Raw genomic sequence first — 15,319 nt, forward strand, 5'->3', positions numbered from 1 at the left:
TCTGCCCCGCTCCCCTCTCCCCTTCTGCCCCCTTCCCTTCTACCCCATTACCCCTCTCCCCTTCTCCCCCCTCTCCCCTTCTGCCCCCTCCCCTTCTCCCCCCTCTCCCCTTCTGCCCCCCTCCCCTTCTACCCCACTCCCCCTCTGCCCTGCTCCTCACTCCCCCTCTGCCCCGCTCCCCTCTCCCCTTCTCCCCCCTCTCCCCTTCTGCCCCCTCCCCTTCTCCCCCCTCTCCCCTTCTGCCCCCTCCCCTTCTACCCCACTCCCCCTCTGCCCTGCTCCCCACTCCCCCTCTGCCCCGCTCCCCTCTCCCCTTCTCCCCCCTCTCCCCTTCTGCCCTCCTCCCCTTCTACCCCACTCCCCCTCTGCCCTGCTCCCCGCTCCCCTTCTGTCCCCGCTACCCCTCTCCCCTTCTCCCCCATCTCCCCTTCTGCCCCGCTCCCCCTCCTTCTTCCCTTCTGCCCTCTCCCCTCTCCCCCTCTTCCCCTCTTCCCCCTTCTGCCCCACTCCCCTCTCCCCCTTTCCCCCTCTCCCCTTCTGCCCCGCTCCCCCTCCCTCTCCCCTTCTGTCCCGCTCCCCCTCCCTCTCCCCTTCTGTCCCGCTCCCCCTCCTTCTTCCCTTCTGCCCCCTCCCCTCTCCCCCTCTCCCCTCTCCCCCTCCCCACTCCCCTCTCCCCCTCTCCCCCCCTCCCCTTCTCCCTCTCTCTCCCTCCTCCCCCCCCCCCCCCCCCCCCGCCCCGCGGCCGCGGCAGGTCTCGGGGCTCCGCACACGCCCCCCTGGCTGCCGTGAGCGCGTCCCCGGCGGCGCAGGGCTGGGGGCCCGCGGGGAGATGCGGGGCAGGGCTGCACCCCGGCCGGCCCGGGGGGTGGGGGTGGGGGTGTGGGTGGGGGTGGGGGTGTCACGGGGGTGTCAGCGGGGCCCCCGCCCCCGCCCCCCGCGGTCCGCGCCCGGCCGCCGGCGCTCGGCGTCCCGAGTTAACTCCCTGGGCGCCGGGGCGGGAGGCGGGGATGCGCCGGCAGCTCGGAAGATGCTGACTCTCGAGTGGGAGTCGGAGGGGCTGCAGACCGTGGGCATCGTCGTGATCATCTGCGCGTCGCTGAAGCTGCTGCACCTGCTGGGGCTCATCGACTTCTCGGAAGGTAACGGGGCGGCTCCCGCGGCCCGGCCGGCGCTGCCCAAGTTGGGGACGCTCCGCGCCCGCCAAGTTCCAGCAGGTGCCGGTGCGCGGGGGCAGCGGGCCGCACAGGTGGACCCGCAGCGCACCTGGGGGCCTCGGAGGGCGGCCCGGGGTGCCCCAGCCCCGCTGGCTGCGGGGGCGGCTTCAGCCCACCGCCCGGGTGCAAGGTCAGGTGCACCGGGTGCACCGCCCGGGTGCACCCCCCTACCTGGGGATGGGGGGGTACGGGGTGCTGGGGGTCAGGTCCGCGATGGCTCCCACGCCTCCGTGTCATTAGTGATCCTGGAACCCTGACGTGCGAGGGAAATGCCCGCCGGAGCCTCACGAGTTGGGAGGTGCGGGGGTGGAGCTGGGTCGCTGACTAGGATACAAGATGGGTAAGCTCTTGGGTTAAAATCGAGTTAATGGGTGCTTAGCAAAACTGTGCTTTGAACACTTAATTTGCAAAAGTGTCTCATTTACACCTCCCATCCAGCCACTCGGAGGGCCCCTCCGGCTTTGGAGTGGGAACCCAGACACATGCACACGCACGGAGCAGCGCTGTTGCTGTCAACAAATATTTTATCCATCTAGTATACATGTTACTACTCGATTTTATTATTCAAAGATGGGGGGGGAGGAAAGTTGGTTAACTTGGCTTTAGCAACTTGGATAGATGGACGTGCATGAATTGCGAGACGTATATAGCGTATAGACGCCCATTTATTTTTTCATGAAATGATTTTTCTACTGAAATAACCTGCCTTGAATCATTTAGACCTCAGCATCCGAGGTCAGTTCTACATCCAAGCTCTCCTTTCTTCTCAAGAGAAAGGATGTAGTTCCTAAGCACCTGCTAGTATCCCCTGCAGATAAGAGTACGCTGCTCTTTCATGCTCTTTCATGGCCCAGTTATTTATGACTCTTCACTTCTCCCCTTGTGTGTGATGTTGGAAGGTGACGGCGATATTTAAGCCTGCCCGTGCTTCTCATCTCCCTAACTACAGACCCGATAGCCAAAATGACCTCATCCAAATTAGATCCGGTACACAGGTTGTGTCTGTTAATATGTTATAATGGTCCATGTATCTTATCTTCAGGGAGTCTTTCTTTTATTTTTTTAAACAAACTAAGTTTGTTAGGTTCTGTTTAGGCTGTTCTAAGCACATGAGAAGTTCCCGTGTAGTTTCCGTGTCCTCCTGTAAGCACTCTCACTCTGTGACAGCTCTGCTTAGGCACACAAGAGAATAATGTTGTAACGGGATTAAACGAAACCTCAAAAAATCAGTTTCTTCCTTTTCTCGTATTACGTGGTGATTGTATTTAATCCCTGGGAGGAACACGGTGCATCGACAAACTTCTCCAAGTACTAGTCAACAACCTTGCATTGTTTCGGGATTCTGTCCCAGTGTACTAATGTTGGTATTGTGATAAAATACAGATGACGTCATTTCAATTTCTGTGATGAGGAGAGTTTCCTTCTGTTAAATTCGATCACGTATTAGATTTTTGTTCTCTGAACTTGGCTGAACCATAACCCCCAAATTGAAGGCGCAATACTCAAGATGCCTTGGTTTCATAGCCAGGTGGAGCATTCGCTAAAGGGGGACAGCCATGGGGGTATTGAGGAGGTCAACCGAGGGACATTTATTTATTTCAGAGTTCATTTATTGCCCCTGTTGATAATGTACACATATAAGGTCAAAGGGCCCAGGTTTATGACCACTGCAAATGACTCAGCTTTCATTCTGTAACTTCTGTTTTATGTCACTTAAAGTTGACAGTTTTCAGATGAAAACTTCAAATTTGAGTTCCAACAATATGGAAAAGTAGAATCGCGAAGCTGACTCCCTCAACTAGAATCACAGATTTTTGCACTAGCCTGCAGTGTCTTTGGTCGGATGGATATCCATATTCACAGTCAATTGATATCCATAACCATAAATGATTCTATATTTCTATATATATGCACACAATTTATAGATGATACACATTCATAGATATTATGTAAAATGTCCAATAAGCTGGGTAAAAATTGAGATCGATATAAAAGCCTTGATTGTGGCTTTAGCACGAAGATGCAGATTGTCACCATACATGGGGTATAACCCATTTTACTTGACAAGTCAGTCTTTTTTTGTTCTGAAGTACATTTTAGAAAATGCCGGTCTAGTTCAACTCTTTCATTTTACGTAGGAGACAACTACAATCCAGAGAGGTTAACTGATTTACCAGAAGGCAAAACTAACTGGGGGAGAGACAGGACCACAGCCAAGGACTACTGAGTAGCATATAGTTCTTTTCCTACTATAACACACTTTTTACTTATTTTTCTTTCCTAATATTGGAAAAGAGAATCAATGAAAATATATGTGGGAAATGTCCTGACTTCTGGAATCTAGTCCTGACCTGTCCACTAACACCCTGAGAGATATCTGAAGGAACTACATCCATAGGAAAGATTACACAATAGCCACCCAATTTCTACAAGGTGTCGACCCCACCCCGAGTGCGGCACCCAGGGCGGCATGTAAGCGAGCTAATCCAGACTACTGCCTGTATCATAGGCTGGAGGCAGGGTTGGGACAAAAGCAAGCTAACTAGCGTCCTGAGCTTCTTTACCTCTAAGACCTGCACTGCATTTTGACTCTCTGTGACGTGTACTCAATGGCAATAAATGCCTTATCCAGGGAGAACCCAGCAGGGAGACCCAGTAAGACCATGAGAGGTCTGGCCTACACCTCCCATCTGTGTTTTCTCAGGCCGTGGCAGTGTCCAAGCAGAAACAGAACTCAGGGTGTTAGGCCATCAGCCAAGTGGAGGAATAAGGAGAAGGCACAAAATACAGAGAAAGCCACAAAATATTAGGTGATCTCTCCTCCTTTCTAATTACAAATGATAAAAATTCCCAAAAGGGCTGTCTCGATGTAGATTGCCAAACTTTTCACTGATTGCATTAGAAAATACAGTCCAGAATAAGGCCAGGGAATTAACCATTCTTTTTAGTGGAGAACTGGACATGAAGCCCAGAGCAGAACCATGAGCTTCTTTAAGGCCACACGAAACTTTTATACCATCCTCAGGGGCAATGATTCTTCCTTGGGGCAACTATGGACAACAATTTTTCTAGTTTGACTATGCATTAATTTACTTAGAAAGTAGTTCTGAGTCTATTTGAAGGAGAGGGTCTGTAGTAGTGTTGGGATAAAGCAATGTCACCTTAGTATTATCCTCTACAATGTCTAGTGAAAATTAGCCATGGGTAGAAAAGAACAAAGAGAAACATTTCTGCTCTCACCTAAATTAGATTCCAATTTTTATAAAACCTCATTTTAAGAATATAATTCTCTCTCAGCTGAAATTCAAGGTTTAGGAAACAAAAGCAATTTGTAAAGAGGATTCAAAAGACTAATGGGATTCTAATATGATGATCTGAGGTTTTACACATATCCACTCATTAATAAGGAGAACGAGGAAGAACACTCAGAAAATGGATCTCATTATTGCACAGATTTGCATACAATGTAGGTCTTGTTGAACTCTGAACGTGTGCAGGGTTCTCTGTTAGGCTGAGACGGTAGAGAGAGATGCGAGATGAACATTAAAGGGAATGTGCGTTCAGTGAACTCTCATTCTGGGAAAGGAAACTAATTACGAATCAAGACAGAAGAATCTAAGTGCTGGGCATAAGCAGGAGATGCCCTGTAGAAGCATGGAAGGAGCGATGCGTTCTGGAAAGGGCTTAAGGCGTCCTGGCAGGTTACAATTATACAGGGCTTTGCAATGTGAGAAGGACTCTCCAAGTTGGAGAAGGGAGGAATATTCCAGGCTAAGCAAAGAGCTTACGTTGTGCCCCTAAGCACTGGCAGGATAAGGGCCGTGGGTCTCGTGCACATGGGTGTCAGAAAGTTGAAATGGGAGATGTAGCTAAAGAGGTGGCTTGAAGTTCAGTCCCAAGAGTGTCTACTTACTCTTTAATCAGTGAAGAACCATTGATTCAGTCTTCAGGATGCCTGGGGGGCTCAGCAGTTGAGGGCCTGCCTTTGGCCCAGGGCGTGATCCTGGAGTCCCGAGATCAAGTCCCACATGGGGCTTCCTGCATGGAGCCTGCTCTCCTATGTCTCTGCCTCTCTCTCTCTCTCTCCCTCTCATAAATAAATAAATAAATAAATAAATAAACAAACAAACAAACATACCTAAAAAAAATCTACTTTGAGAAAACAAACGGGCAATGTGACAGACTGCTGTTTTAGGGAGATCAATCTGAGAGTAGGTGAAGATGAATTCTGTAGTAAAATCATGGGAGCAGAGATACTAGTTATCTTCTTGGAATAATTCAGCTGACAGACTATAGGACAAAGCTCCGTAGATGGCCCTTCTCAATAAAATACTTAATGTGAGCTGTCAACCTCCAGTTTTTCCAGAAATTCGTGTTTACTGTAATATTCTTGGCCTGCACTTGTTCTGAAACAGCATAATCATGTTTTACTCTAGGGCAGTATTGTCAGGCTTTAAATATCTTTCTTGAGAGAAAAAAAAAAAACGTGGGAAGCACACAGAGGTCATAGTTATATATAAGATGGCATGATTTATAGTGGGAACTTAACAGTTCTGGTAGGTATATTGACATCTTGCAAGTTTTCAATTATTTTGAGACCTTTTTTTTTTTTTTGTAAAATCACACAAAACACGGTATAAAGAGTAGTATAATGCACTGCCATGCACCCATCAATAATGAGCATCATTTTGCCATCTGTGTTTCCTTAAAAATATGTCTTTCTTGTCTACCATACACCAGGCACTTGACTAGGCCCAGGATACAAAGGTGAATTAAGGGTAGTCTCTAACCTCACAGAACTCTCATCTGCATAAGTAGGTGGGGGATAGAAACTAAGGAAAGGCAATGCATCATGGAAGATAGAGCGATATAAGTAAGACCAAGGTACAGAAGAAGAATGGAAAGTAATTAAGTCCAAGTGGAAGAGCTAGAGGTGATCAGAGATGACTCCCTGGAAGAGTTGACTTTGAGGCCGGATTTTTGTGGATAAAGAGAAGTTCATCACCATCATATGCCAGCAGGGCTTACACAGTTTCCATGTGTAGGGCTCTGGGTGAAGTAATACTATATGCCAACACAGGGACATGGTCCAGAATGCGGAATTCCTGGAACAATAACAACGGAGAGCCTCAAAGGGAATTCATAGTTTCATTCCTTCTCCTTGATTATGTAATTATCCACGCTACCTGCCGCAATGCTTGGTATATAGAAGACACTAGAAACTTTACAGTGTGAGTGCCATTTACTCTCCTAGAGTAATGGTGCCTGTGCACTTCTACTTTATGCTACATAACTGAGGGCCTCCAGGGCTCTTTCAAGTTTCCATGGTAGCCTGGAAACTGTTGATTAGTTGGCTACATTGTTTTATTTTATTATTTTTTTTTCTGTGAGGGAGATTTCAGATCAAAATCCCACTGCAAAGTAGAGATACCCACATACCAAAGGCATCTGGAGCAGCTGTTCATTAGAACCCCATGGCCATGGGAAATAATTCCAAATGAGATAACCAGCAGTGAGCTGAAAAAGCCCAGCCTACATGGGCTTTGATTTGGCTGAGAAATTAGCCCTATCAGTTTTATGACTGGAAAAAAAAAAAAAACCTTAAATGTGTAAATAAAATTGACAATATCAAGCACCTACTGTGTGAAGGGGAATAGAAGACAAAAGGGCATTTTATGGTCCTTAAAAGTTTTCAAATTTATTAAAGTACAAACGTGAATAACTAATCAGAGATTTAAAAGGGTCTGGTGAGAGGAAGCAAGTGTTTTGTAAAACTTGAGAAGAGCCCTCCCATCCAGTTGGAAGTTTTCAGAGAAGACAATGAGAAGACGGTGGTGGCATTGGATCCGAAGACTGACAGATAAAAACTGAAGGCTATGGACTATAATTTTTAAAAGAGGCAGTTTCCTGAAATCGTTGTTTGTAATCAAATTGGTTCTAAAAGTCCATCGATCCATTTAAGGTATCAAGTGTCTGCCCTGGCTCTAGCAATGTTCTTGGGACTGATAGGTTTGTGGAATATTATTTTTCAGTTTTGCTCACTTTGAAAACCGTTCCTCACCCCAGCTGCGTAGGCGCAGAGAGGTGGAATCTTCATGGGGAGGGGACATGAAAGTGGAGACGTTGTCCATTTCAATGGCCTCCAGTCAAAGGTCATCAGGAATACACCTGCGGTTGAATAATTTGGCTTCGCCGCTCCTTGCAGAGAGGAGGAACCCAAAGCACGGAGAGCATAGACCATGTCAGTAATGAGGTATGAGGAAGGACTTGCAGTATCTGAGTCTGTGTGGGGGATTAGGACTTTGGAAGTGGGTCTTTGATCTGGATTGAAGGCAAGAAGTCAGGCTCATTCTGTGGTTGAGTATCTAATTTTTTTGCATATTTTTTTTATTGGAGTTCGATTTGCCAACATGTAGTATAACACCCAGTGTATGGTCGAGTGTCTTAATAAATCTTTTCGATAGAGAGCAAAGACTAGACAGAGGCGAAAGCTGCATTTGGCAAAGATGTAAGCTACACTAAATAGGATGGGGGATATTTGGTCATTTTTGTAGTTTGAACAAAGTTCATGTTTTTGCCTCTTCTCACGTATGATTACAGAGTGATCTAGTTTTCTTTGATCGATCAAAGGTACAGAGCGGTCTTGTCTGATGTTGATATTCTGTGAAATTAGAGTTGCTTATCTTCACTAGGGGGATGCCAAGGTCTGGCTGATAAACCAGGGCAGCTCCTTCAGGATGGAAGGGGCCGTTTTCTCCTCACACATGATCAGGAGGGCAGAGTAAGGTGAGGGGCAGGTGTGTAGGGTATGGAGCAGACAGATCTGAGTTTGAAATTTAATTCAAACTTTAATTCAGTAACTTTAAACAAGTTACTTCACCTTCCTGAGCTTGAGTTCCTTTTACTGTAAAATGAGTGTAAAAAAAAAACCCAACCCTTTGAGATTGTGGCAGGGAATACAAACATCTAAGTGAAACATGTAGCTCAGGGTCTGGAATACAAACTGGAGCCAGTAAGTACCTTTCTTGTAATTACCGCGGGGTAACATGTTCAAATTCCTTGCGTTACACCAGTGATTCTCAAATTCCACCGTGTATCGGAATCACCTACAGGACCAGTTAGACCACAGATTGCTGGACTCTACCCTCAAAGTTTCTGACTCAGTAGATCTAGGTTAGAGTCTGAGAATTTCACCATTGCTAATGCTTTGTCACTTCCAGCTGATGCAGCTGTCAAGCAGCAACACTTTGAGGGGCACTGAGTTGGGCAATAAACCTGAAAGGCCAAACCCATGATGCGAGCAATGTGTTCTTCATTGAGTTTTTTGGCACCTGTTAAACTCTATTGTGGAGCAGTGGTCCCCCGTCTGTTCTCTAGTAAATATTTTAGGCTTTGTGGACCATGCAGTCTGTTCTAATTACTCAGCTTGGCTGTAGCGCAGAAACAGCCAAAGACGATAGACAAATGGGTGTGTGTGGCTATGTCGCAATAAAACTTTCTTGATAGACGTGCAAATCCGGCTCTCATACAATTATGTCACAAAATACTATGTTTTTATTTTTATTTTTAAACCATTTTAAATGTTTAAATGCATCTTTGCATGGATATGCACATTTGTCACATCTTAACTTCATCCCAACCCTGTTCTCTTCCAGTCTACGTCATATTCTCCCAATAGAAGTCTTCCCAAATATGGAGGGATCGAGCTCATGCTCCAGATTCTTCTGTATCACATACGACATAAAGTCTCCATGTTCTCTGCATCTTATACAAAGAGGGGATCAGACCAGTGCCTTCTTTTCCTCTTTCTACTATTTCCTTCTTTGCTTGCAGAGAATATAAACAGACAGCAGGATAGATTCGGTCTGGGACTGTAATTTGCCAAACCCTGTTCTGAGTTGGCAGTCAAGGAACCCACTGAGGCGGGGTCTGAGATTGGTGAGATAATTTGCTTTCTGGAAATTTGTCTAGGTTTTCTGAGCCCTCAATCTCATTGAATGCATAGGGATCTACTCCCTCTTTTGGGGTTTATGAAATTATCCACCAAATTAGCAAATAATTTGAATTAGTGTGTATGTGTTTGTTCAACAAAATGCCTTCTCTTCCCCTAATTCCACATGTCCAGACCAATTTAGAGGTACTTATATAAATTAAGTCATCCACATGGTTTTGTCACACGTGAGTCAGTGTTGGGGCTAGACAGTCTAGGTTGTCCCATCTTACTGATTTTCGTTTTAGGTTTCATTGCCTCTAGGACAGGTGGCATTATGCTCTTTTCACGGAGTTCATAAATCCGTAGCTAGTATATTTGTTAAAGACATATTTCAACTTTTCAAATTATACTGGTCCTAAGAATGTTGCATTACACTGAGTCTTTTGGGTCTAGGACAAATACATTGAATCAACAACCTTTTTTTTTTTTTTTTTAATAAAATCATCTCAAATCTGGATTCTTTTGAAAATGAAAAATATACAGGGAGGCCTGGCTCAGTTGGTCAGGCATCTGGCTCTTGATTTTGGCTCAGGTCATGATCTTCATGTTGTGGGATCGAGCCCTCGATCCGTACTCAGGATGGAACCTGCTCGAGTTTCTCTATGTCTACCCCTCCCCCTGCTCTCTCCCCATTGTCTTTCTTTCTCTCTCAAATAAATAAATAAATCTTTTTTTACAAAGAAAGAAAATGAAAAATATACAAAAACTAGGTAAGATCATGTTCTTTGAAGTGAGACAGACCTGAAGTCAATACACATATCTGCCTTCCATTGGCCTCATGGTCTCAGACTAGCTTTATAACCCCCCTTGACCTCAGTTTTATCACATATAAATTGGCAGGAATAATAGTAGCTACCTCACAGGATTATTGTGAGAAGAAAATTAAATATTTGTGAAAATTCTACTTATAGCCCAGTGACTGAAACAGAGAACTCAACAACTCTTGAGTATTCCTTCTAGCATTAGTATCATGGCCATCTTTGTTCTTCTCATCCATCATACCTGTTACTACATGGTCATTCATTCGGTCTGACAAAGAACAAAAACTCAACTGAGTAAATAGAAAGGCCTAATTAGTTTTATTAAGTGATTCATGAATCAGGCAGGATTCCATCCAGCAAGTAGAGGGGAGCTCTGAGGAGTTGTATAAAATGGAAGGTTTTTATAGGAAGCAGAGTGGGGCAGGAGTGAATAGCAAAAAAAAGGTTGGTTCCAATCAAGGTCAATTTCCTTAGGGGGAAGGGCAATGAATGTTATACAGAATAAGGCATCTTTCTTTGGGGGTACGGAGAGCACCCCTGGGATAGACTGCCTCATTGGCACTTATCAGAAAATTTCTGACTGACACCTTATAACTTACCTTTCTGGAGGACATTGAAATTATAATTAGTTGACCCACTAAGCCCTGGTTTGATGACTTAGCCTAAATGACACCATTTTGAGCATGTCATTTTCTTTTAACAAGTCACCTATGACAGAAAGAAACGACCTGTGCACCAAGCACTGTGCCAGTAATTGGGAGCTGAAAGCACAGATTTGGCTAATAGAGGTTTACATACAAATGAATTTCCAAATATGTCGGTTTAGCAAATTGCCCTGGTCTCACATCTGTGCAAGATGTGGGTGTCCCTTCTAGGGATGTATGGAAGAGACTGGCTAGTCAGGCCTGTCTAGAAGGTGGGGAGTTTCGGACAGAACTCACAAAGATGACCTTTGAGCTGAATCGGAGTGACACTTTTAGCACTGGGCATCACTCATTCTTAGGAACTAATGACAATTGATAAAATATGTTTTCAAATTTTCAAGAATAATGTTGATCCCAGTTTCTGAATCCTGACTCACGTTTTATTCCTTTTTCTCTGACAATGTCTCTTTTACCCAAATGCACCCATATCTCTCCTTGGAAGCCCAGACTAGAACCTATTCTCTTTCCTAATACCACTTTTCACCCCTAATCTAAATTCAGTCAATCCTGACGTATGTTCTACAACATAGCACAATAATAGTAAACCTCCATGCCCTATTCCCCAAATCACTTCATTTATGTAATTCATCTTCTCTTCGGTTAGAGAAGAGAGACCACTCTGCCTCAGTACAGAGTGAATTTTCCTTATACTAACACCAGGTCCAGAGCCGTAGAAAGTATATAATGGAGGCTCAACAAATACTTATCAGTAGGTTTCTCAGGTGCATCTTTGCATCAAGATGTTTGTCTCATCTTAACCTCATCCCCACCCTGTTCTCTTCCAATCTACTTCATATTCTTACAATAGAAGCCTTCCCAAATATGGAGGGATCGAGCTCATGTTCCAGATCCTTCTGTATCACATACAACACAAAATCTCCATGTTCTCTGCATCTTATACAAAGATGGGACCAGACCAGTGCCTTCTTTTCCTCCCTCTGCTATTTTCTGTTCCAGCACAAGGAGCTAGTGAAGTTCCTTGAGTAGCTCTTGCTGTGTCCAGCTGCCACATCTTTACATATACTGTTCTCTCTTCCCAAATGCCCTTCCCTCCTCATATGCCTGCAAACGTCTTTTCGGCCTTCAACTCTTGGCTCATTCCTTCTCTGAGAAGCATGTCTTGACTTCCTCAAACAGCAAAAGACACTCTGGTTCTGAGACCTCTCTGCCTCTTCCCCATGCACCCCTGTGCCCATTTGATGCTCTATTGCTATCAAACTTGTTATTTCTCAAGCACTTCATGCTGTTTCCTGCTTCGCGCATTTGCTTGTGCTCTGAATGTCCCTCCTTCTAGAATACAAATCCCATCGGTCTTCATCTGATTAACTCCTTCTTATCCTTTAAGCTCAGCTCAGGAGTCATCTGTTCCAGAAGCCTCCCTTGAACCACCCCGTTGGATTAAGTGTCCATTTCTGTTATCCTAAAGCACTCTATCTTAGCACTTCAAACTACATGAAACTCTTGATTTCCGTGTCTTTCTCTTTTGCCAAATCTCAAGCACCCCATAGCACAGCACTTATCTCTATAACCTCAGATCCTTATGGAAGGGATGGGTAGATAATGGATAGATAATTTAGAGATCTTGGTAATAAACTGCTCTGAGCTTCCACAGCCATATTTTTTTCAAGTGTTTATTTTAATTCCAGTTGGTTAACATACACTGAAATATTAGTTTCAGGTATAACATACAGTGACACTCCATACAGCACCCAGTGCTCATCAAGATAAGTGCCCTTCTTAATCCCTGTCACCTATTTAACCCATCTCCCTGCCCACCTCCCTTCTGGTAACCATCAGTTTACTCTCTATATTTAAGAGTCTGTTTCTTGGTTCCTTTCTCTCTCTGTCTCTTCCCTTTGCTCATTTGTTTTGTTTCTTAAATTCCACGTATGAATGAAATCATGTATTTGTCTTTCTCTGACTGACTTATTTGGCTTATCATTATACCCTCTAGCTTTATCCATGTCCCTGTGAATGGCAAGATTTCATTCTTTTTTTATGGCTGAATTATATATATCTCACATCTTCTTTATCCATTCATCAATTGATGGACACAGGCTGCTTCCGTATCTTAGTTATTATAAGTACTATTGCTATAAACATAGGGGTACATGCGTCCCTTATATTAGTGTTTTTGTATTCTTTGGGTAAATACCCAATAATGAGATTACTAGATCTTAGGGTAGCTCTATTTTTAACTTTCCGAGGAACCTCCATACTGTTCTCCACAGTAGCTGCACCAGTTTGCATTCCTACCAATAGTGCCTGAGTGTTCCTTTTTCTCCACATCCTCAACAACACTTATTGTTTCTTGTGGTTGTTGGTTTTAGCCATTTCCACAGGTGTGAGGTGATATTGTAGTTCTGATTTGCATTTCTGTGATGGTAAGTGATGATGAACATATGTCTATTGGCCATCTGTATGTCTTTTTGGAGACATGTCTATTTGTGTCTTATGCCCATTTTTAATAGGATTATTTGGTTTTGGCTGCTGAGTTTTATAAGTTCTTTTTATATTTTGGGTACTAGCTTTTTATTGGATATGTAGTTTGCAAGTATCTTCTTCCATTTCATAGGTTGCCTATTAATTTTGTTGATAGTTTCCTTTGCCGTGCAGAAGATTTTATTTTTATGTAGTCCCAATTGTTAATTTTTGCTTTTGGTTCTCTCGCCTCAGGAGACATATCTCAAAAGAAGTTGCTATGACTGAATGTCAAAGAAGTTATTGCCTGCTTTTTCTTCTAGGATTTTTATGATTTCAAGTCTCACATTTAGGTCTTTATTTTGAATTTATTTTTGTGTATGGAGTGCGAAAATGATCCAGTTTCTTTCTTTTGCATGTTGCTGTCTAGTTTTCCCAACACCCAAGTGTTGAAGAGATGGTCTTTCCCATTGGATATTCTTTCCTGCTTTATCAAAGACTAATTGGTCATATAGTTCTGGGTTCATTTCTGGGTTTTCTATTCTGTTCCATTGATCTATATGTTTGCTTTGGTGCCAATACCATACTGTTTTGATCACTACAATTTTGTAGTTTAACTTGAAGTCCAGAATTTTGATACCTTCAGTTTTGCTTTTCTTTTTCAAGATTGGTTTGGCTATTCAGAGCCTTTTGTGGTTCAATACAAATTTTAGAATTCTTTGTCCTAGTTCCGCAACAGTCTTGAACAGATGTAATTTTTAATCATTTTGTTTTAGGCAGGGCTTTTCAACCTTGCCACTATTAATATCTTGGGCTAACTAATCCTTCATTGTAGGCACTGTCCTCTGTGCTATGGGACAATTGGCAGCATTCCAGGCCTCTACCTATTAAATGTCAATAGTACCTTTTCTGGAGTTGTGACAACCAGAAGTGTCTCCTGGTGTTCTCTAACATTCCAGGGGCAGGAAGTCAGGAAAAATCAACTCCTCTCATCTTGAGGACCATTGAGTTGAGGCATGATCAAACACAGTGTGTAAACACTTATATATATACATATATATATATATATATACTCATAAATCATAAAACTGAACTTAAGTCTAAAAGCATCATAGATTGGAAATCATTGGAAACCAAAATTGAGTATTGAGAAGTAGTATATTTTTTCATTACAAAAGTAATAAACAGACATTACAGAAATTTTATAAATACAGAAAAAGAAAGAAATATGAAGAAAATACCTCTAGACCCACCAAAGGATAGCACTGGTAATATTTTCTATTTGCTTTTAGTTTTTATATACATACGCTTGTTCCTTTAAACTTCTAAATAATACTTAAAATTATAAAATTCTATGTGGCTTTAAATTCAATTTTAGAGCATAAGTATTTTTATATTAGCTCACAGGTCCTTCATAAATATTTTAATGCCTACATTATATTCTATAAATGTATGTGTATAAATTACTCTGATTTTAGGATATGTAAGTTATTTGCATTTTTCTAGTATTTGAAAAATTCTTTAATAAAACCTTTGTGTATTAAATTTCTCTTATATTTAGAATTATATTCTTAGGATAGGCTCTTAGGAGAAGAATTAATGGGACAAGAGAATGAAGTGTTTCAAATCTCTTGACATATAAGGTCAAAATGCTTTATAAAGGAATTGCACAAATTTACTTGTCCCACTGTAATGTAGGTGTTCCCAGTGGTTTGCACTCATGCTACTATCACTCTGTGCTGTTGGTTAGGGGGTATTTTGAAGGTTGACATGAAAGACCATATTGGCCAGCTCAGTGAAGAAACTGCCTTAGAGCTAGACTGTTAATGACCTTTTAAAAAAATATTTTACCTATTTATTTGAGACAGAAAAAGAATGAACAAGCAGAGGAGAAGGGATTTCAAGAAGACTCCCCATTGAGTGTGGAGCCCAACATGGGGCTCAGCCTCAGAACCCTGAGATTGTGACTTGAGCCAAAATCAAAAGTCGGGCACTTAACTGACTGAGCTACCAAAGTGCCTCAAGGACTGCTAATGACATATATATTTTTTTAAGATTTTATTTATTTGAGAGAGAGAGTGTGTGAGCATGAGTAGGAGGAGGGGCAGAGGGAAAAGCAGGCTCAGTCTTACACTAGATGAAATAATTCCTGTATTTGTAGAAATTTAGGAGGAAATTGACATGCATAAAATCACTGCTATAAACACGCAAATACTTCCTGAGCCT

General features: G+C 43.1%; 1 protein-coding gene across 9 annotated transcripts in view; it reads left to right on the forward strand.

Annotated features, from left to right (window-relative positions):
* The window catches only part of KCNIP4 (potassium voltage-gated channel interacting protein 4), a 1,121,260-nt gene that overhangs the window by 893,832 nt on the left and 212,109 nt on the right, over positions 1–15,319 (forward strand). For 3 of the 9 annotated variants that reach the window (XM_072737986.1, XM_072737987.1, XM_025997254.2), the window contains exon 1: positions 798–1,139. The exons of 5 other annotated variants lie outside the window; for them this stretch is intronic. In XM_072737986.1, the coding sequence (XP_072594087.1) occupies positions 830–1,139 (310 nt within the window). In that variant the 5' untranslated portion in view covers positions 798–829. Of the gene's footprint in view, positions 1–797; positions 1,140–1,393; positions 1,555–15,319 lie in introns of those variants that run through there. One more of the 9 variants, XM_072737995.1, reaches the window with a different exon arrangement.

This window comes from Vulpes vulpes, chromosome 14 (genome assembly GCF_048418805.1).
Source record: "Vulpes vulpes isolate BD-2025 chromosome 14, VulVul3, whole genome shotgun sequence".
NCBI classification, from domain to species: Eukaryota; Metazoa; Chordata; class Mammalia; order Carnivora; family Canidae; genus Vulpes; species Vulpes vulpes.